Raw genomic sequence first — 26,540 nt, 5'->3', positions numbered from 1 at the left:
CTCAATTGATATTTTTGCTGATTCCTTAGGATTTTTCAAGTAAACTATCATATCTTAAGCAAAAGGGATAGTTTCATATCCTCTTTACCTATTTCTCTGACTTCAATTTCTTTACTTTGTCTTATTGATTTTGTTAGCATTTCTAGAACTATAGCATATAATGGTGGGGAGAGAGGTCATCTTTGCCTCACTCCTGCATTTATTGAAAAAGATTCTAGTGTATTCATTTTTCAAATGATGCTTCCTTTTGGTTTTAGATAGATGCTTTTATGATATTAAAAGGTCCCTCTATGCCTATACTTTATAGGCTTTTTAGTATAAAAAAAATTGTACTTTGTCAAAGGCACATCACATATTCCCCTCTATCCTCCTGCTCCTCTCTTTTAATGCACTCTTCTATGTTGTAATGTAGTCCCACAAAAGCCTATGAGGAGAATATCATCAGATTCTGTCCATAATGCCCCATGTCTACTTCATCACTGTTACCTCCATGGGACTTTTGTCTTTACCCTTGTGTCCCTGTTTATATTTAGAAAGAAGTTTCTTTTTTTTTTCTTTTTTCTTTTTTTTTTAGTGAGGCAGTTGGGGTTAAGTGACTTGCCCAGGGTCACACAGCTAGTAAGTATTAAGTGTCTGAGGCCAGATTTGAACTCAGGTACTCCTGACTCCAGGGCCGGTGCTCTATCCACTGCGCCATCTAGCTGCCCCCTAGAAAGAAGTTTCTTAATGGTCTCTCTGCTGTTACTTTATTACTGTTGCTGTCCTTGGTTACTGCATTTATTCACTCCTACATTTCCACTGTTCATGTTCACAAAGCAAATAATCTTTTCAGGTCTGGTTTTCTTTCTAAAATGTTTCAAAGGTCAATTTGTTATTGAATGTCCATTTTTTTATGTATAGTTAAACTTAGATTTGTGGGATTGATCTCCCCTGGGATGCATTCTGAGCTCCATTTTCCCTTGAAACCCTATTCCAGTCCCTCTTCTGTTTTCTAGTGGGTACAAAACAGTCTTGCATTATTCTAATTTCTTTTCCTTTATATGTGAAGGTGTTTCTCCTGATTATTTCTTTACTTACCCCTCCTGCCTAAAAAACAAGCAAAAAACCTCAAATCCTCAAATACCCTAAAATTCTAAAAAATAATTTGTTATTGAATCAAATTGTTAGATTTAACTACTTACTATATCTTGGAGTTTGAAGGCTTCAGGTTTTTTTCAAGAGGTGATTGTTGAATTATTTCAGCTGATATTTCATCTTCTATGTTGAGAACTTCTGAACAGTTCTTTTATATTATTTCCTGTGTTGTAATGTTAAGGGTTTTTTTGTCCTGACATGTTTTTCTGGGCTATCTATGATCCTTAGGTTGTATCTACACATCTTGTCTTTGAGATTAGAATGTTTTGCATGGCAGTGAGCATATTTTCTTTTTTTTTTTTTAGTGAGGCATTTGGGGTTAAGTGACTTGCCCAGGGTCACACAGCTAGTAAGTGTTAAGTGTTCAAGGTCGGATTTGAACTCAGGTCCTCCTGACTCCAGGGACGGTGCTCTATCCACTGTACCACCTAGCTGCCCCCATATTTTCTTTTAATGTTATTACTTTTTTTTTTTTTTTGCTTTTCTTCTTCTAGCTTGTCCTTTTCTTCTCTATATTTGAATTCCCAATCTATCATTCTCTCTTTTGATTCTTTGGTGAGACCCCACCATCACAGACTCCAATTTTTCTATTCTATCCATTATTCCACATATTTTGCTCTCATAATTCTCGTTTCTTTTTTGAACCATTTAGGAATAGCATATTGTGGGGCCATGTTCTCTTCACGTACTATGGGATCCCCTGTTTCATCAAATGTTGAATCATTTCCCTTTGCTTTGCAGTATCTATCTATCTATCTATCTATTTATTTTTTTATTTTTTTAGTAAGGCAATTGGGGTTAAGTGACTTGCCCAGGGTCACACAGCTAGTAAGTGTGTGTTAAGTGTCTGAGGCCAGATTTGAACTTAGGTACTCCTGACTCCAGGGCTGGTGCTCTATCCACTACGCCACCTAGCTGCCCCGCTTTGCAGTATTTATTTATAGATGCCTAAACTAATTTACTAGTGTGAGATTAAAATTGGATATTAGATCATAAATCTACCCTACTTAACCTTTCCCTTAATTTATCTCCTGAGGTAGTTATGCAATCTGTAACACTTTTTACCACCATGTGTCTGGATCAAAGCCAAATTTAGTATGTGTTCATGACACCTGAAAATGTTATGGAAAGGTTATCATACCATATCTCATGGTTCTGAGACAGTCAGTGATTGTGCTAGGCCACAGGTGAGTTCAACTGAGTGAGATAAGAAGATAAATACGTTCAGTTAAATTAGGTTAAATTAGGAGGGAGAGAGGATGAATACTGGACTGTGCCTAGTAATTGTGCTCTACATAGTCACCATCATAAGCAAACCATGGACTTACATATACCTATCTCTCCTTTTGTTGCACATATATTCTCTCCAGGGCCTGCATCAGAGTTCACAGCACGTTAGTCTCTGAAATGATAACTTTCCATACTTCCAAAATCTCATATTAATTTCACCAAAGACAGTATGATGGTAAAAATGTGTGCTATGCTGCATAACTGAGAACATATTAGTGATATATACAATAATTCCAAACCATACCCAGAGTATAATAACATATAAATAATAAACGAATATAAATAGCTGATTATATTAGACATTGTTACATAATCTTCTTTTAGCAAGTAGACCACATCATCTTATACATGAATTCTCTAGTATAACAGTAGCAGATACTTAAAGTGGTGATTAATTCATCAAAAAGAAATAAGACTTCAATTAGCAAGATTCAATATTCAATGTTTTCAGTGAGGTATCAAGCAATAGGGTTCAATAACCCTCTCTCAAAAAGAAAGAGTAAAAAAAAAGAATTCTGGTAGCTTCTGAGGCCCGATGGCCTCACCCACAGCATATACTTAAAATGTCTTTGAAAAGTCACTTAGTTTAGTTTTAAAGAAAAGCAAAAGAAACAAAAGTCAAAAAACAAAGCAAAACCCAAAACCAAAAATAAAAAGCAAAAGATTTGCTAAGCACTCTTTTGTGCTCTTAAAGAACTTAAAGGTGTGGTGAATTCCAGGTCTTTTCAGTGCCTTTCAAAAGTTAAAACAAAACAAAAACAAAACCAAAAAGGATTAGAAAAAAAATAGGTATAGGGTAGGGAAAGGGTGGGAGAAATTGAGGTGGGCCAGAAAACTAGGCCATATGCTTCAGTGCTTTTGCCTGTAGAAGGAAATGCTTGTTAAATTTTAAGGTATTTAAGCTGCTAGAGTTTGGGGTATGCCACATTGTTTTAACTGGTTCCCCAATTCTCTGCATGCCAAAGTGGCAGGGGTTTCTGAATTGTCATTGATCTTTCTAATGCTGTCATAATGTTCTTTATGGTAGAAAATGTGGAGTTCTCTAGCATCAGTTTTGTCTGTGCCACTGATTTTCAATAAAGGCTGATTTAACTGATGAACTACCACATTCAGCTGATGCTGCTTAGCAAATGCTACAATTGTATCATTTCCTCCCCACTTTCCAAATTTCTTTAATTCTTCAACATATTCCTCAAAAGGGGAGTCATTTACTCTAAAAGACTCAAACTCTTGTTTAATCATATAAGAAGCAGCTTCTTGTCTATGTCTGAGATGATTTCTACAGTGACCTTCTAACTGGTCTGCTAAAGCCCTAAAAAGGCAATTTCCATCTCCTGATACTTTATGAAGACTGAGTCCTGAAGCATTTAACTGATCAGTGGGATTATCAAATGGGAACTGCCTATTTCCTTTGAACTCTCTTTGCTCTTTAACAGTTGCTATCGTTAGGGTTTTTAGCTCTTTAGCGTCTACCTCAGGTTATCTGACCGACTGTTAAAACTTTTTACCACACTAGCTATGGTGGCCATATTTTCTTCTGTCATTGTTTTCCTTATTGATTTACTGCTTATTCTTAAGGTCTTTGCATTTTCTTCTTCCTGAGATCTTTTGTAGTTTCAGTCCTTCCCTACCCCTCTACTTATTTTCCCCTATTCACTTTCTGACTCTGTCCTCTCTGATAGTGGTTTCCTTGGGGAATGGATGTCAAAGAATCTTAGCCTCCTCCCACACTGGGCAGTTCATGGTTCATCAGCCTCGGTCTCTTCCCCAAGTGACTTTTGGGTGGTCAGAACTGGCCTCAGCTGGATGCTGTGCTCTTTTTCTCAGGTCTAATGGAGCTCTGCACAACTCTGTCCTCCAAACACCACCCCCAGCACATATATGGTGCCCTGTCATACTGCCTCTGTTGATTAGTTCTCTGGTCCAGCATTGGCACATGTTGATGGTATGTAGTTCCCTCTGTCATTGGCAGTTGAGAGCTTTGCAGCACTAGTGCTACTGGGTTGCAATTTAGAACTGTGGTCTCCAAGGCATTGGAAAAAGGGAAGGGGGACCAGGGAACGGTGTGAGTTTTGTTGTAAGCTTATGTCAGGTCCGTGGGTCTGCTGGTATAACCTCACTGCTGTTAATGTGGGAGGTGGGGAGAGGTGTTGAGTATCAGTTCATACAGTTTCGGGTTTTTAAAAATCTTCTTTTGGCTTCTAAATTTCCTAGACCATGGAAACAGCTGAAATTGCTTTATCTTTGGCACATACTTTCTGTTTTGGAGAGGTTTGAGAGGTTGTCAGGATCAGAGAAAATATCTAGTACTCCATCTTATTGCTCATGTGACCCAGAAGGCTCCTTAGAATCTTAATGAGAATCAGTAATGGCAATCCAGCTCACAGTCATGTCCTTAGGGGTAGGAGTAGGAGAGAGGAGATCCTTGTCGTTCTTGATTGCATGATGAAAACAACATCTGATTGCATGGATCCTGGCTGCCCCACTTGAGAAAACAGATGTTGGCTCTGAGACTAGATGAAAGTCTTCCTGCCTTAGCTAACTCAAGAACTCCCGCGCCTGCTCTGCAAGGGGCATGCTACTAAAAAGAGAATCCCCATTTCCTGTCCCTGAATGCACATCTAGAATTGATTTACAATCATTTTGATTACTTTTTCATAGTATCACAGAACTTGGAGGGATATCGAGATGTGTAGAACTTCTTTTTACAGATTTGGAAATGGAGGAGCAAAGAGGTGAGGTAACTTGTCTACGTACAATCAGATCTAGGACTAAGCTCTCAGGTGAGTAACTGTGATCTATGCAGGCTGATCTCCCTCCTTCAGGAGAAAGGAAATAGTCTCAAAGGAGACCCCTCCATACTCCAAAATATAAGGGAGACTGAATATACCTATTGAATGAAATGTGGCTCTAATGGGAAGTTTAAAAAAAAGGTAGGGGAGAGATCTGAAGTGTAGTAGGAGAGGAGATGTGATTATTGTCACCATAACAGAGAATAGAAAAGTATAACACAGAGGAGAAAGAAAAGGAAAAGGTCAGCTGTACAATTTAGAATTTAAAAAGAGTTTTGAGGCTTGGATGCTCTGAGAAGAAAAAAACTGATTTTTCTTTAAGGAAAGCCATGGAAACTGTCAGGTGAGAAACTACCCAATAAGGGTCAAAGGAAGACAAGAAGACTGCTCTTGCTCACTGGTTCTGAGGCACCAAGTTGATACCTTGAGAACAATAGAGTTCTGTTGTCTTCCAAGATATAACAAAGAACTTCTCAACATTTAACAAAACATATGACCCCTGCCCACTTCTGGAGATTTATGTGGGCACAAATGACACTTTCAGAAGGAACCTAAAAGTATTGTCAACAATTATGAAATCTCAGGCAAGAAACTGAAAACCACGGAGAGTCAGGTTGTGTTTTCCTCTGTTGCCTTTTGAAGGATAGGAATAACAGAATTGAAAAATTCATTTGGAAGTGAAAAACTAGATAAGAGCATGGTGTATGAGATTGGAATTGGGATTTTTGATGCATGGCTTACAATATAGGGAGGACAGATTCGTGCCTAGAGACCTGTGCTTTATCCACTGCACCACTTAGCTGCCCTCCGGGGAAACTTTGAAAGAGACTAAGTTAGGCTTGATGTCAGGACAATCTTTGTTAACAAAGCTGTCTAAAAGTAGGAAAGATTGCCAGGGTGGGGGAAGGGGTTCCACATCCTTAGAGCCTTTCATGTAGAGGCTGGATGACCAAATGTTAGATATCTCATAGTGGGGATTCCTTTCATATATGAATTGTACTAGAAGGTCACTGAAGTTCCTTCCAGGGCTCAAATTTTGTGATTCCCAGTCCAGCATAGTGTCAACATTATGCTAATCTCTCTGTGACTCATTTTAATTATCTATCATGTGGGAATTATGAATCCTGCCCTATCTACCATAACGACTGTTTATGAAGCTAGAATTGATTGATATACATAGGTCTATAGAAGTTAGAAACAAGCTGAGAATTACTAAAATGATTATTCAGTATTTGTATATCCACTTACATTTGATCTACTGTTGTGAACGGAACATCTTTACCTACTGGTTCATTTTGGTTTGACCATAGGATAGAGATAAGACCAGTGATTTTGTTGGTACAGATAACTTCTTTTTTTTGGGGGGGGGTGAGGCAATTGGGGTTAAGTGACTTGCCCAGGGTCATACAGCTAGTGTTAAGTGTCTGAGGCTGAATTTGAACTCAGGTCCTCCTGACTCCAGGGCCAGTGCTCTATCCACTGCGCCACCTAGCTGCCCTCAGAGAATTTCTTGTGAGGAACCTTTCCTATCAATGCAGGTATGTGCCTTCTTTCAATTTATAGTCCTAAGGAATGCTTAGGGCACTGTGTTTAAGCAATATCCCAGGGTTTCAGCCAGCATTTGCCAGAGCTTGGCCTTTATCCTAAGTCTTCCTTGCTTTAAGGCCAGTCCTCTATCCACTATACCAAAGCTTCTTAAACTGTGGATCATGAACTCATATGGTGTTATGTAACTGAATGTGGGAGCTGTGAAAAATTTGGCAACAGTAAAAGGTTATGTATACCTATTTTATATATCTATATACCCGGGGTCATGTAAAAATTTCTCAGGTGAAAAGGGGTCATGAGTGGAAAAGTTAAGAAACCCTGCACCAAACCATGTTGCTTTGGTTTATAATAACTGGGGGGAAAAGTGTTGACCCTTTCCCTGTCATTTACCCTCTGTTAGATGTCATATTGGGGGGAAAAATCTTTCAATATGTGAGTTGAGGAGAGACAGCAACTTAAACTTTTAAACTTAAACTTCTTAAAGTTAAAAAACATGACCCATAAAAAAATTTTTTTTAAATCCCTAAAAGAGAGCAGAGTGAAAAGAAATCCTTAATCGTATCTGTAGGGGGAGGGGGCGGGGGATAGAGTAGTGGGTCTGGAGTCAGGAAGAGTCAATCTTCAGGAGTTCAGATCTGGCCTTGGACACTTACTAGCTGTGTGATACTGAGCAAGTCACTTAACCCTGTTTGCCTCAATTCCTCATCTGTCAAATGAGCTGGAGAAGGAAATGGCAAACTACTCTAGTATCTTTGCCAAGAAAACCCCAAATGGAGTCATGAAGAGTAGGACATGACTGAAATGACCCAACAACAACAAAAGGGTTGAAGTGTAAATTATGTTGAAATCAGCTTAAACAATTGACTACCTTTCTTACCTATTGAGATACTAGTTTTTTTTTTTTAAAAAAAAGGATTCTATGAACAAATACGTAACCAATAAGTTATAATATTTTTATTCATGTTAGAATTTCTATCAGTGTTTTAACATTAATATTTAGAGAGTTTGTACATTTCCACTTTCAAGGTTTAAAATGAGAACCACACTAGATCACAAATGGTAACTAAAACAGTTCACAATTGCATGAATATTTATTCACTCTCACTCTCTTAACACTGTTAAAAGTTTTCTTTTCCTCAATGCCTTTTACAATGAAAAGTGTGCACCATACTCATGTCTCAGCAAAGTTCCAAAACATTATGGTTTCATTACATATAAACTCTTTAAAAATATACTTCTGTCAAAAGACTTGATGACTACTATGTACACTACAAAAATAAATTTTCATATAAATAAATTATATGGCATACTTTTATCTTTGTAATTGAAATGACACAAACCCATTTCTGCCAAAATAGGCAGACAATGAGACCCAGTTTGAATATTTTTCTTTTAACTCCTTACACTAAAAGCTACAAATGAGTCCTTAATGTAAATGTTATATACTCTGTCCTATTTAACATTAGTAAGCACTCTATACAAATAAAAATTCCATTCAAAAGAAAAACATAGCTGTAATTATGTTTCCAATAGAAATAAAATCCCTGCATTTTTTTGTTATAAACTGGCATGACAAATACTGTAGGAAAACATTCTTATGATACAAAAATATAAATATCACCAAAGATGAAAAAATTTTAACATCTAAACAAACAAACAAACAAACAAACAAAACACATAATTGCCAGCCACTGAGTTCTCCCTTTGCCAATGTGACTAATGGAGAAAAAGGTCTAGGCTCTGCAGAAAGCAGTAGACAGCACAAACACTCATACACCAAACATGCCAGGGTGTGGAAGGGGCAAAGAAAACACAATGAGGTTATAAAAACAGTGAGAATTCAAAGAAAACACCTAACTTAGGACTCTTGCCTGGTCATCCTTCTCCATCCAGGAAATTAAACAGCAAGCAGAGGTGGGCTGGTTGGAAGTGGACAAGGAGAGAGGGCTGTGGCTGACAGATAGGCACCATAACAGTAACAGTGGGAAGCCATCAGGGCCTCTGACACACTAACACACACATTTGGCAGCTGTTGGTGGCTTCCAACTAGTATCATACAGTTTTGTTACAAAGTTTTTAATAAAAAAATATCTGAGGTCACTACAGTGTTAGTAGTAATTGGAGGCCTGTTGTCTTTTTTGCTATGATTTTCTAGGTAAGACAGCTGGAACAGTAGGCAGTTATGAGATTAACCCTTAGTGTGCTCTTACCAGTAGCTTAAGGTACTGCCAGAATGGGGTCAGGACCTTGACCTTGAATTCCCATGCAAATTATCTGTAAACAAGTGACTGGTGTTGAAGGAAAGGCAGAGCTGGGCATGAATTGCTTCCCTGACCATCATTGGTCCCTTGATAGGAGATGAGGGAGTCAAAGGCCCAAAGAGAAGTTACTCTAACCACTGGGAAAGCAGATCTCTTGAAAATAATTCCTGGTTTGGAGAGATCTGCCACCATCTTCCCCCCTCCTTCCCCTCAAATGCAGGTTCTGAATATGTCACCTTTGGACAAGAAGCTACATATTACACATTACATAGCTTCCTGCTCCTCTGACAACTTCACAGCACAAAGAACAGTAAATAGTAGAGGGAGGAAAAATAGAACTACAGGAAATGTTTCCCATCACTAAATTTCCAACCCCCCACCCCCCCCACCCCCGCCATTTTCATGTCACACTACAGAATCTAGGAACCTTTTGAAGCCCAGCAGCTGTGGTGTTTTTTCCCCCTTGATGATGCATTCATATATACATATATGAAATTTCCTATGTTTTTTTTTTAAGATACAAATAGATCCAGAGAAGCATCCCAATTAGACCACTGAATTCTGGAGGAGAGACAAAGCTCAAAGGATAGGAGCTGAAGTATATATCTAGGCAAATCTTCATCACTTCTCAGTTTGGCTTCTTAATGAGAAGTTCATCAAATGAGATGGATAACCCATTTCATCTCTATATAGCAAAGAACTCAGTCCCCAGTAGGACAGGTTTGACAAGTAGCATTTCCAAGCCTACAACCCTCCCAACCCACTCCTCAATCTGGTATTTTGTGTTAGCTGTAATGGGGGGCACTGATCCTGTCAATTAAGGCATGAGGTATATGGTATCAATCCTCCCCATGCTGTAGCTAGAGCATATTCTCATGACCCAGCTGTGGTTCACTGTCAGGTATGTTATTCAATTCCTTAATGCCATTTCAAGATTCAAAAGAACTTATCAGTATACAGGGAGGTACACCACGATCCAATTTCAGCAACCACTATCCATGTGGAATAACATTTACCTTGCTGCCAGGATAAAGGACAGCTATTGGTTTTAAGGGATAACATGGAGAGAGTACAGCTTCCCCTCTACTATTCAAAGATGTGGCCACTGGTGGATCCTGCTATTAAAGCTAGTGCATTTTCCACTAGGGCTTAGCAATAAAGAAATCCTGACTCTTCCAGCATGGTTGGGTTAATAAGCCCACTAAGGGTTACAATACAGTTTTTAAAACAAAAAAGAAAAAAAAAACTGCTACAGTACATTAAGAAAACACACACAAACACACACACACACATACAGTTTACACACATTGCAAAAACAGAGAACTGAACACAACTAACCCTAGAGAAGCCACCAAGACTTTTCTTCATATCTGCTCATTAAAAAACAAAAATTATCACGCATAGCGTGTTTGAAAGTTAACAGTAACATTTCATACTACCACAGGGTTGTGATATGCAAATTAAAAATATTTTAAACAAATACCTTTACAAAATAATCCTATTACATAAGCAATATTTGCATAGAATTATACAAGTAAATTATACAATATTTAAGCAGCAGCAACATAATGCTGAAATTTAAGAGTAAATTAAGTTTCATTCGTGGCACGGAGGTCAATATACAAAATGAACAGAGGGCACCAAAAGGACCACCTCTGCTCCATTAGCAGGAGCTGAGAAACTCCAGATTATACTAATTACATTGTTCCTTTGTATAATACATATGTGTACACCTTTTAAATATTTATAGAAATATTTCACAAAATAATACAATAGGTTACAGTAACAGTGAACTGTCGTCCTGATGCAGCACATCCTTTTCCATAACTCCAAGTAGTTCTCTTCAAGCAGTTCTGGAAAGAGGGGGGGTTCCCCATCTTTGGCCTCTTTGCTTCAGTTTTTCTTACCCTTAAAAAAGAGAGAGAAAGCAAAGCAAAAAATGAATAAAATGTAAAGATTTTAAAAAATGAGTCCACAAAGGGGCAGCTAGGTGGCGCAGTGGATAGACCACTGGCCCTGGAGTCCAGGAGGACCTGAGTTCAAATCCGACCTCAGACAGTTGACACTTACTAGCTGTGTGACCCTGGGCAAGTCACTTAACCCCAATTACCTTACCAAAAAAAAAAAAATCCACAAAGTTAATACTGGAGCGGGGGGGGGATCCCCAATTCAGAATCCATTCAGTTGGTATAAGAGAGGCAATGGGATGTATTTAATGAAGAAAAAAATCTGATTTGGAATTGGGAAGCCTGGGTTCAAATGCCTGGTAGCTCTGTTTGTTTGTTTTACTACCTATGGGACCCTGGATAAGCCATTTCTCTGCTTTGGGCCTTGGTTTTCTCATTTGTAAAATGAAGAGGTTGGGCTAGATCATCTCTGAGATCCATGTCAACTATAAATCCTATGATCCAAGGTGTCAAAGGAAGACACAAGGAGAAATCCTGAGACACAAGAGGCATACTTGGTATACTGGCAAAAACTATTCGAGCTGGTATCAAAAGTAACAATGATATGAACTGACATTTATATAGTGCTTAAGTTTACAAATTGCTTTTCACAAATTATCCCATTCAGTTTTCATAATAATCCTGAACTTTTCTTGGAACACAATGGATGATGGAAAACCAAAGCTTAGCTTAGGAAATTTTGGTACACTGCTCCCATCTCAGAGGGGATAAAGGAATTCCAAAGAATTCTTTCAATCATTTTATACCTAAGCCCATTAGTTGATGCGTGAAACCCCCAAACTAAGAATTAAAACCATCCACAAGTGAACACACCTTAGTTGGAGCTGTTTCCCCTTGTCCTCTCTTCACACTCAACATCTTGCAGCTCTATGACTTCTATTTTAGAGTTCCTCCTCTCACACCTTACATTAAAAGGTACATGGGGGTCCTCAAACACCCCATGGTCAGTTTCATGGTAGCCCTCGTAGGAGGGGCAGCTTCCTCCCCGAGGGTTCCGGCCATGCATAGAGGGAGGGTGCACGGCCACTGTCACTGAAGCGGAAGCGGTCACAGTAGTGATAGGTTGGCAATATCCTGGCACAGAAGTGCCCATGGCAGTGAATGCTGGGTTCCGAGGGTTATGAAAACGGGCTCCTCGGTGGCCCATTCGGTCCCTATTGCTAGGTCCGGAATGCCCTTCAGTAGAAATTTCAAAAGCATTTCTTCTTGGCCTATAAGGGGGCGGTCGCAGTCCTTCCTTGGAGTCCCGCTGTGGCTGCTGGCCCTGATGCCCCGCTTGATGGGGTCCAGCATCCAGGTGGAGCTGTTGTCTTGGGCTTGATGGATGATGATGTCTTGGCTCTGGTTGAACCACCTGCAGAGGGAGGGCAAGACCTGGTTAAAATAGGTACAACCCAGAGAATGAATGCATTGCTAACACAGAGGTCTGTAGTTTACAGTTATTATTTATCACCCTTGGATAGCTTTTTTTCTGCTTGAAGCTTCCAGTGCACTCATGGAATGCAGAAGAATCCTGGGATGTGACTGATGAGTAAGGCCAGGAACACAAAGTGAAGGGCATAACCTTTTTGTAAGAGGTATGTTCTTCTATTAACTCACAGACCCTGTGATGCTTGAGAATTTTATTTTGGTCCCATTTCTAAGCTACCCTTGTCTCAAACACTGTTGGCAGGAAAGTAGGGCTCCTACTCACAAATACAGGGCTGTGGTTGTAAAGTATTCCTGTTGCCTACCTCCCTCAATCTGCTAGCTGCCCTTTTCAGTCTGGGTGGACCTGAAGCTTCACTTCTCAAGCGGCTAGCTGCTTTCTGGGACTTTTGGCGATATATCCTTGGGTCCAACTTGAGCCCAAGAGTAGAAAGTCAACTGATAGTAGCCTGATTTCTATGTCTCCATAAAAAAGTCTCAAGTAGCACAGAAGCCACATCCATCAAAAGAACCATGACCAAATTCAAATGTGGTTCAACTTGTCCCTAATTTTAGGCCCCTACTGAACAAAGACAGATTCTTACTACAGCTCAGTAGGCATTATTATGGGTTGGGGGAGAGTAAGAGAAAAAGAATGTTTTTGTTATTTGCTTGGTTTCTCCCTTTAACATGGGAAAGGTTGGATTGGTCCAGTCCAGGGAGTATCCACATTCTGAAGGAACCTGTAGGAATTATTGATTTAGAATAGTTTGAGGGGCAGGTAGGTGGCACAGTGGTTAAAGCAGCAGCCCTGGATTCAGGAGGACCTGAGTTCAAATCCAGCCACAGACACTTTTACCAGCTGTATGACCCTGGGCAAGTCACTTAACCCTCACGGCCCCACCCAAAACAAACAAACAAAACACAAAACAAAACAAAAACAAAACAAAAACCAAAAAACCCAAACAAACAAAAGAAGTAGAATAGCTTGGAGGTTCAGAGGCTGATGTCTGTTGGAGTTGAGCTCCATGCTTCTTCCAGAGACCCTGGAGAGCAAAGGATAAAGGAAGGAGGAATGGAAATGCCTGACTTTTATTTTGCTCCTTCCCTCAGATCTGCCCAGGGAGTGGTTTTTAAATTGTTTTCTGTTTTTTGCCTAAATTACAGAACATGGAGAATAAAATAGCCCATGTACCTGTGTTTGAAGCTTATTAGTGTTAGAGATTCTCTGCTCCCTAGGATCTTTATGAATGTTAAATGTCTTCACATTAAGGACAAATAAAGGGTTTCAAGAGAAAAAAAACCAGAATACTGACAACAAAATGCATCATTCTAAAAGTCATGGATGTTACCAACCAAGTAAGCAAAACCCAACACATTAACTGTGGCTGATTCCATACATATTGACTCCCCAATTCATTCATCTCTGTGTATCTTATTTGAATTTTATCCTTACCATTAATTTAAAAAGTGAACTTATCACTAAAATGCACTTAACATGAATCTTTGGCTGTGAAGACAATAGGATATGGTGGAACGAACACTGGACTTTTGGAGTCAGGAAACTCAGGCCTGAGTGCTAGGTTTGCCACATAGCTATGTAACTTTAGGGAAACCTATTTCAACTTGTCAAAAAAAACCCATTTCCTCATCTGTAAAATAGGAAGAATGATTTTTGCTCTACCTACTTCTTTATAAGGGATGTTTTGAGTATAAAATGAGATAATTTATGTGAAAATGCTTTGTAAACTCTAGTAATAATAATAATAATAATAACAACAATAGTAGCTAACATTTATGAAAGTGCTTTACAATTTACAAAAGAATTTCTTCTTTGAAAACAAAACATTCTTTTGAAAGAAATAGCAAGTTGTACACAGTAGATTTGCAGTTTCATGTGCAATCAGCTTTTTAATTGTACTTCGTTATGGAAATGCTTGTTTTATTCTATAAATTTAAAATGTATTAATGAAAAAATACAAAGCAAAAGCCTTGAGAAGTAGGTAGTATAGCTACTATTATCCCCATTTATTGGAAATGAGGAGGCTTGAGTGAGGCTCAGGGATGCTGAGTGACTTTTCCAAGGTGTGCTGGGAATTAAGTGGCAAAGTCAAGTCCTTCTCAATTACAAATCCCAAATCCATTAAAAAAGTTAAGGATACTGTCCTGGTTCTCTGAAGGTTCCACACCAAGCAAGAAAGCTAGAACTTGAACTGATGTCCTCTCTTTTTTATGGGAAATGAGGGAGGGATTTGGGGTTAAATGACTTGCCCAGGGTCACACAGCTAGTATGTGTCTGAGGCCAAATTTGAACTCAGGTCCTCCTGATTACAGGGCTGGTACTCTATCTACTATGCCACCTAGCTGCCCAACTATGTCTTCTCCAAGGCCATAATAATGCCTACTGAGCTGTAGTAAGAATCTGTCTTTGTTCAGTAGGGGCCTAAAATTAGGGACAAGTTGAACCACATTTGAATTTGGTCATGGTTCTTTTGATGGATGTGGCTTCTGTGCTACTTGAGACTTTTTTATGGAGACATAGAAATCAGGCTACTATCAGTTGACTTTCTACTCTTGGGCTCAAGTTGGACCCAAGGATATATCGCCAAAAGTCCCAGAAAGCAGCCAGCCGCTTGAGAAGTGAAGCTTCAGGTCCACCCAGACTGAAAAGGGCAGCTAGCAGATTGAGGGAGGTAGGCAACAGGAATACTTTACAACCACAGCCCTGTATTTGTGAGTAGGAGCCCTACTTTCTACGAACTAACACTACCACCAGCTATACAATATACTAAGGGGCTACTACTTGATGTTTTTATTCATGTGTTTGTGTGTGGTTTATGACTTGGTATTGGTTTTTCTAGATCACTGTATGCCCTAGATTTAAAGCTCACAACAGACACAGAAAGTAACTACTGTCTATAATTCTCTTTGTAAACCCAGTAAACTGTCATATGTAACACAAGTGTCTAACAAGTGCTTTTTCATATTTTTTGTGGGGGGGAGTCTGATATTCAACCCTTTCCCTTTTCCCCACCCCCTAACTTAACATTTAGTATATCTTGGGTTACTTACAGTGGATCTGGCAAAGACGGGGTTTTCTGTGGCTTCCACTATTACTTGATGAGCAGGGGCACAAGAACTCTGCTGAGTCTCATATTGATAAAGCTCTTCACTGATGCCTGACACTGTTGTCTGAGAACTATATTCTGAATCCGAGGAATCAGATCCATTGTTTGTGTGTCGTGGGGGCACTGCAAACCTGACAATGCTGGGGGGTGGTTCTGGGGAGGGAGTGGGCAATCGGTTTAACCCGTTAGCTGGAGTAACCTAGGAAAGGGATTAAAAATATAGTGTAAGACATGTTATCATCCTTCCAGCAGTAACTCAGTAAATTAATAAATGCTTGCAAAATGATAAGAAAAAAGCAATTGTCACTTAAGACATACTCTCTGTCTGAATCACCATGCATAAAAAATAATGTGTTCAGGTGTCTTCTCTCCCCAGTGGTCCCTGTTTTAAAAATAAGTTTCTACTCTGGGTCATCTACTACAAGACTCATAAGGATTCAAATCACTTTAATTAAACACATATTTATTAAGTACCTACCTATGTGTTAAGGCACTGTGTTAGATACTAAGGGTTCAAAGGCGAAAAGAAAACAACAGTTTTTGTCCTAGACTACTAATACTCCCTCTCCCCCCAGCAAATAAAAAGCAAACTGAGGAGAAATAAGGGTAGACTCTGATCTATCTATACTTAGGTGGGACAAAAAACTTGCCCCTTTGCTTTCAAACAGATCTAAAAGGCCCGAATTACATTTTTAACTGTAATTCAGACAAAAATAGTTGATGTTTATGTGAACTATATTAGCATATCCAGGTCAGTGAGATTTAAATTGTCAATGAGTAGATTTAAAAGCAAAACCACAACATCCTAAGAAATCCTTTGTACGCAACTGAGAACAAAAAAGTCACAATTACAGAAATGCTTTTTAAAAAGCAAATCACCAACAAATGTAGATAAAGTATCTAAATTAAGAGTGACACCAGGAAAAAATAACATTGTCAGTCAATGAATCGTACACTATGCTAAGTATAATTACTGACCTCAGGATAGGGTCCAAAGAATGACAAAAGTACCGGAAGTAATACCAATCCATTCAGAACACCCAGGATTGTTAAGATTGCCAGAACTGCAAAGAAATACCTAGAAGATAAAAGAGGGAAAGAGAAATGTACAAAGACAAGTACAGAAAAATTTCCTTCACAACAGAGAAAAAATTTTAGCATGTTTTTTTCAATGAAATGACGAAGCCATATCATACAAAAAAAGGAAAGATAAAAGTACAGCTCAAATTTAGTGGAGATTTTTGTTGTTGTTGTTGTTGTTTTTTCCCCCTAAGAGCTTTTGAGGGCTACATTCCACAAACCCAAGTGTTAGTTGGTAAAGGGAAGAAAAAACATTAGTTTGTTAATTTGCAGAAATCTCGTGGCATGTAATGTTATTTATGAATGTGTTACACAAACACAGAAATATGGAATGTGAACTGAATGGCTGAACAGATTGAAAGCACAAATACAATGAAAAGGGGCCCCCATTAGTGAAAACCCAGCAGAAGCAAACAAATGAAGTGAAGGGTGTAGAATTTAAACAATTTAGCCCAGGAGGAAAAGAAGCCTGCTTCTCCCAGCAGCTAATCCACTGTGAAATGCTTCTGCATCTTATAGCAGAATCTCTAATTAAATCTCTAGTGTATCAGGTAAGGCTTTCCCCTTGCCGTTCATTAATCACAACTTTCTGCCTAGAATTCTGTGAGTTCCAGTTTTACCAAATAGCTCAAATTGCAACCTTTTTAGAACACAGGAACCAGCTTTCTGCAAAGAAAATGCTGCCCATTCTATGGGGAGCTCTAGCATTGTACTGAATAAGAGCACTCCACAATAGCAGAGCTGCATTGCAGGCTAATCTTTTGTTGAACAATTTAGCATCTCTGAATACTCTTGTTTTGCATCAGCCAATTCAAACATAAAGGCTGAAGCACTATGGAAGAAGAGGAAAGTGCACAAGTGGTTGTCCTTTCCCACCATTGAGGGCTAAGGTCTGGGATCCTAAATGAATACCGAGGTAAACCTGTCAGTAAAAGGAAAGTCTCATGAGCTGGTATTCGGCACAGCTGGAGAGTTCAGACTAAACTCAAGGGTGCATTTTTGTAACTAATGATTTCTAGGGCTTGGAGTGGGGCAATTTTGATGGAAGTGGGCTGGAGGGGGAACGGGTTAGGGTGTCACAGAGAAGAGGGGGGTAAGATATCTATCTGTTAATGGCTCTCCTGATCATAAAACTAAACGGGCTCTGAGCTTTACCATGTCTATATATGTTTCCACATTAGATTAAAAAACATAAAGAGTGCCTATAAAAATACAAATACCTCGGTACTGTAAACACTTGGAATGTTTAAGCTACATTAGTAAAAATGAACGAATCAATGTCTTCCACTAATGTAAACTGCTAGAACTTTAGACTGGGACATATATCAACAACAGGCATTAAAACATTTGCATCTCATCTGTCTAACAGAAGAATAAACAGGCTGATTATATTTCTGACTGCTTAGTGTATACAATGTCTGCACATTTATTCAACTTCAGTGAGGACTTTATCAGGCTAATCCATCCATTTCTGGAAGACTGGAGTTCCCCCGAGTCCCTGAAACAGGAACCCTGATATCTCTGGAAGGGAATGGGCTGTCAAGCATTGGATCAGAGATCTGGAATTCTTGCCTCCAAGATTCTGTTCCTCGCCTATATTGTGTGAGAGGAGGTAAAGTCATTTAACCTCTTGGTGCCCTTCCCCCACCAGAGTAGTATGTAGAATAGTGCTAGACTCCCTTTGAGACCATTTAAGGCTCCTTGGAGAGAAAGGAGATATAATAGAGAAATTCTGTTAAATATTTGCTTTATATCTGCCTGGGAGAAACAAACCTATATTCAGATGTGAAAACGAGAAACAAAAATTCTACAAAATTAGAAATTAAACCAAATCAAGACCACAGAACTTCTCCCTGTTTAACTTAACAAATGTCCAATTTCTGTTAGAAAGTGGCATTTTTATGATTGGGTTTAAGTGTATGATAATAGACTGTTTGTTAAACTAGTTTATAAGGAGTATCACAATCCATTATTATACACTTAAACCCAATCATAAAAATGCACAGGGACTGAGAGTCCACTTCAAAAAGGAATCCCATGAGCTTATGAGATGCCCCAATCTTTTACTTAAAAAAACAATTTACTCAAATGGTTTAGGACATCATTTCTCTAAACCCTCAAAAAAAGAACTGAGGCCAAGATTTCAGGTAAAACTGTAGTTTTTCTCTAAAATGACATCAACAACAAAAACCACAAAGGCCTATTTGGATCTTCCTTCCAAGTTTAAGGCTGTATGAACAGTCCATTAAAAAAAAAAGAAAAGAATATTTTGTTGTGAATTTGGTCCTGCCCTACCACAATCTCAATTCTAGGATATTCTCTAATTATTCGTTAATTAGTTTAGGTCTAATGCTTCCACAAAGAATCAGTGTTACTTTCTAAAATAAGCCATTTTGCAGAACTCCCCATGTTGTTTAGAGGCTAGAAAAAAAATCCATTTCACTTCACCTCCAAATTATTTTCAAAAGATCGTAGTCTTAATTAAATTTACCAGAAACAGCTTGTTTTTAGTTCTGAGAAGAAGAGTCTTAAGACTTGGCTTTCCAAATTTTATATCAAGTTGTATGTTAATAATGGTTCTCAACTCTCAACAGGATTTAGATTAGACATGAATTTGGTCTGGGCAAAACCATCTTTGATAAGTAGGGAAAGGAAGGAAGAAAAAGAGGGTGACAATTTCAGGTATTTGTAACTGTCTGGAGTTCTGGAGGCCATCAGGTGACAATCAAATTCAGAGTTATACTGCCACCTCTTTATTTTTCTACCACCTTTATTCCTTTCAGATATGTGATTCTTCTCCCCTGGTGTGTGGCACTCCCAGGCTTCTACGATTCTTCTGCCTATGCTAATGGGGTAACTCATCTATAATGTATAAATATCTCAGGGAATTGCCTGGTTCACTGAGATGTTAAGCGATTTGCCCACCGACCAAAAGCTAGTTGTCTCATGGTTTAAATTTGCATCCTCTGTGCCTAGGACACAGGTGGTGCTTATTAAGTACTTGCTGACTGATGTGTCAGTGGTAGGACTGAAATTCAGGTTTTCTCGATTTCCAGGGTTGGTCCACTATCCAATCCACTGCCCTACCTATCATCTCTTGCTTAACATGAAACATATATGTAAATGCATCTGATTGTTCCCACTAATGGTCATACTTGGTAAATCTCAGCATCAATTTGTGAGTTCTTTTGATAGTGCTTTGTGGTAAATAAATTTGACTGATAAGAAATGGCAGCACTGAAGCTCATTTTAGTTGAACAAGACACATTATATAGCTCCTCCAGGTTATCCAAAGCAACTTATATACATTCCTTTCATTTGACCCTCTAAATATCCTGTGAGTTCTCTAAGATGTGATTCCAAAAATCTATTCTTCCCTCTATGTCTCTCAAAGTAGAAAGGAAGCACTGTCCTAATAAAGGAATTTTTGATACAACATAAATAAGATAAAATGAACAAATAATATAATCGATATAGAAATTTGTAATTTGTAAGAGTTGGCTCAAATGAGCATGCACATGCATACACCACCACACACCCTACAGATATACATCCAAATGTTTACCTGACAATGAAATCAAACTCAGATCCTGCCAGCATCAGCACCCCTAGGAGAGTGGACACAGCTCCATCTAGAACTGGGGCAAACATGTGCTCCAATGCAAGCACAGCCCTGCGATTCTTATCTCCAATGGCAGTCAGGAAGGCCTGTAAAATGATAAAATAAAAAAAAAACCATAACATTAGACTGCCATATTTAACACAGCAAAACTCTTGACTTCATCCTAAAGGGTTCAGAGGATAAGTCCCTCTAATTTGCTTCTCCAGAATGATCTGGCTCCCACTGTTGAGTTATTGTGGTTTCTCCAAAGTAGTTTAATTAGACTAAGTCTAGGCCTGAAGCAAAAGGGCCTGATGCTGGAGACAGTTATGATGTCAATGGGAATTTTTGGTGAAAATGGACCACAAATAAAGTACATTTATCATGAACCGAGAAACAAACAAAAAAAAGATTTTCAAAAAACGCAATAAAAATGAAAATTCCAAAGAAAATAATAGCCAAGAAGACTCCTTTCCTCCTTGAAGTATTCCATACACTTTTAAATGTATCAGGTATGAAAACTATGGTATTTTGGTTTATTCTCCAAACTGGCATCATGTACAGATCCTTGTTGAGAATTGTGAAAAGGAAAGATTTTTTTTTTTAATCCTGTCAAATCTAATGCATGTGTAATACTGACAATCCCAAGTCACTATGTAAATACAATTAAGGCCATGAACATTTGTAAATTAAGACCTTCAAGATACAAAAATGTGGCCATACTTCAGTCTCTGTATATAGCTTTCCTGTACCCAACAATTCCTTGGTATTAAATGAAAATTTTATATAGGTTCATGCATAGGATTGCTGGTTTGAGAGTATGGTCTAGGAATATTGTAAAACTAATTCCTTGTCACAACCCATTCCTCCTTCCCCTACCCCCAATGAAAAACAACTAAAGTAGCCAGAATAGTTGATTCAGAAACACTTCATCCCTGTTTGTGAGTGATTGTCCTGACACTATCTCTGGAGGAGCGAGAAAAAAAGAGACTTGGTATTCTTCTTTTAAGATGTTGCTAACCCTTGGTATAGAGATTATACACACACAAACACACACACTTGTTTATTTATTAGAAACTTTATAGCTACCAACCAAAAGGGGCAAAGTTGTATCCTAATCTCCCAACTTTTAACAAGGCAGGAAGAAACAAGCAAATAAGATAGTTTTGTTTCCCCTTACAGACCCAAATCAAATCCCCCTACTTTTGGCCCTGTTTTCCTTCCTTCTTTTTGTCTTCTGAGGATTTAAAAAAAAACAAACAACAAAGTTAAAATCAATCAGTATACAATTATGGTTCTGTTGACTACATTAGCACCACATCATATGGGTCTTTCCATCTTCCCTCATATGTTTCATGGTTTTATGGTGCTATTATATTATAGTGCATGAATATGTCCTCATTTATTCAGCTTGTTTTCCAATTCGTGGACATACAGTATGTTGTTCCATTTAGGGGCTATTGCAAATATTTTTGGTAGAGATGGATCTTACTTTCAGAAAAGGAAATGATGTGTCTGGGATAAAATATTAGCAATCAAACTGCTGGCTCAAAAAAAGTATAAGTTTTTGTGATGACAGAGAGCAGCCGTTTTAAAACTTTTTTCAGTGCCTTTACACTCTTACAATGGTAGCTTTAAGTCTTATTCCTACTTAACAGCTAAACAAATAAATGGACATCAAAATGTCCAGAGGAAGTTATTTACACATTTTACAATTAAAAAATTTTTATTTACACATTTTTTTTGTCGTTAAAGGATACCATATGCTGAATCTAGTTTTAGTTATAACATAGTGCTTGGGAATGTTATTAATCTAGTTTTCTTGGCATATGAGCTCCAAGAAAATAGGAACTGTGTTGCTTTTGTACTATAAATGTTACCTGGGGCACAAGGATCTTTAAAGAGCATCAAATTTGTCCTTTTTAAATTTATGGACTAGATCCTATTAAATCACACCAGAGTGATGGCTGCTTAACATTTTCTTAAAGTCTTTCATGGAAGATGATTTGGAAACCTTCAGAAACTCTCCTTCACTATCTCTCAGGGCTGCTTTAAATGAGCTAACACACCCAGGACATGCAAATGTATTTAAAGAGTATCTTTATACAATAGGGGTACTGTTGATTTTTAAAAATTGAACTATAAACGTTAAAAAGGGTCACCAGTGACTGGGTAAAGCTAGCTCACAAGTGAATCATGAAACTCTTTAAATGAAAGTAATTAAATCTTGTATCAACACTGCAGGCATTCCCTACTTGTTTATACAACACTAGTTTGGTTATTTATGTTCATACTATATACTGAATGCATGAACCAGCAGTACCCACTCTGGTTTAAAATCTCAGTTAGTATTTCCATTGTAAAATCTGTTCTTGGAGTCCTTTGTTTTCAATTCTGGCTCCAAAAAAAAAAAAAAAAGAGGTTTTAATTTGCATTGGGTTGAAAATGGACTTGTAGATTCTTAACTTACATGCTTCCCCCCGCCCCCCCCCCTTTTTTGGCTTTTACCAAAATGTTATTCAAATGAAGTGTTTTCTAAGTTGGAGGTTAATAAGCCCAGTTTATATTTGTAGTTTTTTTCTCCATTTGTTTTTTAACTTGTCACACAACTCTCCTCCCAAGAGAAATCCCTCTCACACATTGTTCTACTTAATGAAATGACACTTACACTTTTTTTTAAAGTTCCACTAAATGAACTGCAATAATGAGAGGACTAGTAGGGAACTACAGGGTTTCTTCTGAAACACAAAACTTGCAACCAATGAGTGATGGAATGTGTTTATTGGTACAGATCTTTCCATTTGTCCCTTTCCTATAGCCACATCCTTTTCATGTACTCTGAAGCTCTGCTCCCTTCAAAAGTGAGGTTCATCTAGGAAGGCTAGGAGGAGATGAGAAGCAGGCTGACAATCACTGAGATTAATTTCAGTAGAGGCCATTGAATTCTAAGGTTGGCATCATAACATCTTTGAGGGCAGCTAAATGTGAAACTTCAAGTGAATTATCAAAACCAAAAAATGTAGACAAAAGTGACATTATTTTGCAATCATTGTATCAATGGAAGAACAATTATAGTATATACATATATGCATAGAAATACATATACCATATGGTTGAACCTGGAGAAGACTAACTAGAAAAAGATGTAAAGAAAATGCTGTAATTGTGACAGAAATAAATAAAATAAGGAAACATTAAGTATGGTTATGTTATGCTTCACAACTTTAGGCCAGGTCCTAGATTTTCTCAGTGGTAGTTAATGTAGCTACAAACATTACTTATTTAATCAGTCACTCACTCATTCTTTCAACAAATGTTTATTTTGAGCCTACTTTTCTTCCATATATTAAGGAATGGCCTCTGAGCTTAAGTTTTCTTTAGGGATGTTAACAATTGTACTACTCCTTAAGAGAGGAAAAATAAAGTAAAAAAATCACCCCAAACCACATTATTGATTCCTTATCTCCCAGCTTGAATAAATTTTTGGATTGGTGAGGGAAAAAAAAGGTTATATAAGCTTGGCTACAAAAGGGAATATGTGTATATCTGGCATATAGTCCTTTGCTTGTCTATCCAGGGATCACTTCCCCAGTGATTTTACCCATATTCCTGTTGGAACCATATGTGACTACATCAGCTCAGTTATAGGCACAACAACTTGGAACAGCTATTTATTTATTTATTTTTTGCTGCACAATTCAGACCACCATTCTATCCTATCTCTTCCTTGCCTTTCCAGCATCAAGAGAGTGTCTTTCACATAGTAGTAGGTGCTTAACAAATGCTTGGTTGAATTGAATTCTTGCTTTCTTTTGCATATACTTATATACGTACATGTACATGTCACCTATTGAATCTAAGCTCCTTGATGGAAGAGACTGTTCATTTTTGTCTTTTGTGTTCCCAGTACCCAGAACAGGAGATGCTTAATAAATGCTTATTCATTGATTACTCTGAAAATATAGATGTATAAACACATATATAAATGAAAAGTATATATATATATACACACACACACTTTTTCTAAGAAAAAGATCAGCAAGTTTGATGATTATGGTGAAGCTATAAAATTCTGGGCATGAGATAGGTGTCCAGTGTAAAACAGCACCTCTTTATTTCTAAGTGCTTTACAGATATTGTCTCATTTGATCTTCACAACAACCCTGGGAGGTAGATGACACTGTAATCCCCATTTTACAGAAATTGAAGCGTACAAGAGGTCGAGTGACTTGCTCAGGGTCTTAGGTCTGAAGTCGCACTTGAACTCTGGTCTTTCTGACTCCTGGTCCAGCCTTTTATCTCCTGTCCCATCTATCTTCCTTTAACAACAACTTTAACAACTCCCATTTATGTAGCATTTTAAAGTTTGCAAAGATGTTACCTCATTTGATCCTCACACCCAAGTAAAGTAGGTGCTATTATGATCTCCACTTTATAGATAAGGAAACTGAAGCAGAGAGTGATTATATGACTTGCCCCCTGTTAATAAGTATATCTGAATCAGGATTTGAAAACTCAGGTCTCCAAGCTCAGTAAGTACTCTTGCCCACTGTGCCACCATTATTGTTTAACAAACAGAGCTAGTTTTGTTCATTTTACATACCAAAGCAACATGAACAGTAAATTCCACTCCTATGCCAACTGAAGCAATCAAGATGACCACGGGTACAGCGCTCAGTTTGATTCCAATCAGGCCCATCATTCCAAAAAGCTCCACTGTCATTAGGGCCAGGACCATCACCTTTAAGAAAGCATATGTGGTTAATGGCTTAGCATACTATATATATATATATTTTTTTTTTGCAGGGCAATGGGAGTTAAGTGACTTGCCCAGAGTCACACAGCTAGTAAGTGTCAAGTGTCTGAGGCCGGATTTGAACTCAGGTCGTCCTGACTCCAGGGCCGGTGCTTTATCCACTGCGCCACCTAGCTGCCCCTAGCATACTATATTTTAACACACTGATTTTTTACTGTGAAAGGCAACAGATCATGTTGGGGAAAATATAATCTTATTGGAGCTCAAGATCAAAGAAAATGGAAAAAAGGATGCATTTGAAAGACCCGGGTTCAAATCCGGACCCTAACATTACTTTGGGCAAGGAGCTTAATTTCTTTGGGACACAATTTCCTCATCTTAAAAAAAAAACGAGTGTTAGACCAGATTGAGTTCTTTAAGGTTCCTTCCAGCTATGAAACTATGAATTCTTGTGCTCTAACTGAACCAAATTTACACTCTTACAAAGTGAAGGAACCATAGTTCCTCACACTGCTATCTTTAGTCTTATTCCTACTTAACAGCTAAACAAATAAGTGGACATTGAAATGTCCAGAGGAAGTTATTTACACATTTTTAACCAGTTTTAAACTCCTGCTTCTGAAAAGGAGATGATATTACCCACCTCCCAATGATATGGGCAAATTCTTAACATATACAAGGGGCTTGGAAAATGTAGAGTATTTGGCGTTTTGGTCATGTTTCAGATTTCTCTGACCTATACAACCATGACTACCAGAAGTCTTCAATCAAAATTCTCCTACCACAAATAACTTGACAGGTTGAACATCAGTTCCCTTTTGGTTATACTTTCAATAATAAATAAATAGTAATATGTTGTTCTGCCTCAATTCTATCCATTAGAAATTACCCATAAATTTATAGCTGAATTGGAACTTCACAAGTTTGGGGAAGGGTTTTATTATGGGGAAGGGGAATCTTCACTGTTTCTTATAGCAATAGGATGGGAAAGGAAACAGAACACTGAGGTAAAAGTGGTTTTGTTTTTGATTGGGAAGTCCATGGACTAAGTGAAGATGACTTGGGAGTCAGTTTAAAGGCTGGAAGTGGATGCTATAATCAGTTGATGAGTATCGGGTTACAGAGGGCCTCTTGACTTTGAAGAAACTTGGAGAGACTAGTGTAAAAAGCAGAAAGTTAAATCTAAGGAAAAGTTTTCACTTTTTGCTTCTATTTTGAAAAAAAAAACCCTATAGGGAAATATGTGGGAAAAAGCTCCAATGGATTAGTATTAGGAGTTTTGGGGGCAAGGGTAAAGGGATAGGATATAAAATTTTTTTTATATAGATGGAAGAGATAAAGGACATTTTCTTCCTATTTCTATGGATTGGGGGGGACTGGAAAAGGAGGGGGAAAGGAAGGTTACTACAATAAAAGCTTTTTATAAGCTAATGAAAGATGGACAATATAAATTGTTTGATTAAGAACTATGAAAACTATTCTAGACTAAACATTTACCTTTTCCCATACCTGTTGTATAGACTTATGGTACCGGAAACCAGTAACTGTTCTATGTTTCTCTATTTTGGGTATTTTA

The 26,540-nt window shown here is 38.0% G+C and overlaps 1 protein-coding gene across 1 annotated transcript in view; it reads right to left on the bottom strand.

Annotated features, from left to right (window-relative positions):
• Positions 1-7,727: 7,727 nt before the first annotated feature.
• The window catches only part of PTCH1 (patched 1), an 81,596-nt gene continuing 62,783 nt past the window's right edge, over positions 7,728-26,540 (bottom strand). The window contains 6 exon segments of the mRNA XM_043977732.1: positions 7,728-10,933; positions 11,806-12,346; positions 15,472-15,726; positions 16,506-16,605; positions 20,173-20,315; positions 24,812-24,949. Coding sequence (XP_043833667.1) covers positions 11,807-12,346; positions 15,472-15,726; positions 16,506-16,605; positions 20,173-20,315; positions 24,812-24,949 — 1,176 coding nt within the window. The 3' untranslated portion in view covers positions 7,728-10,933; position 11,806.

The sequence above is a fragment of the Dromiciops gliroides genome, chromosome 1 (assembly GCF_019393635.1).
Source record: "Dromiciops gliroides isolate mDroGli1 chromosome 1, mDroGli1.pri, whole genome shotgun sequence".
Classification (NCBI taxonomy): Eukaryota; Metazoa; Chordata; class Mammalia; order Microbiotheria; family Microbiotheriidae; genus Dromiciops; species Dromiciops gliroides.
The sequence above is the reverse complement of the archived record's forward strand: the minus strand, read 5'-3'. Positions and strand labels throughout refer to the sequence as shown.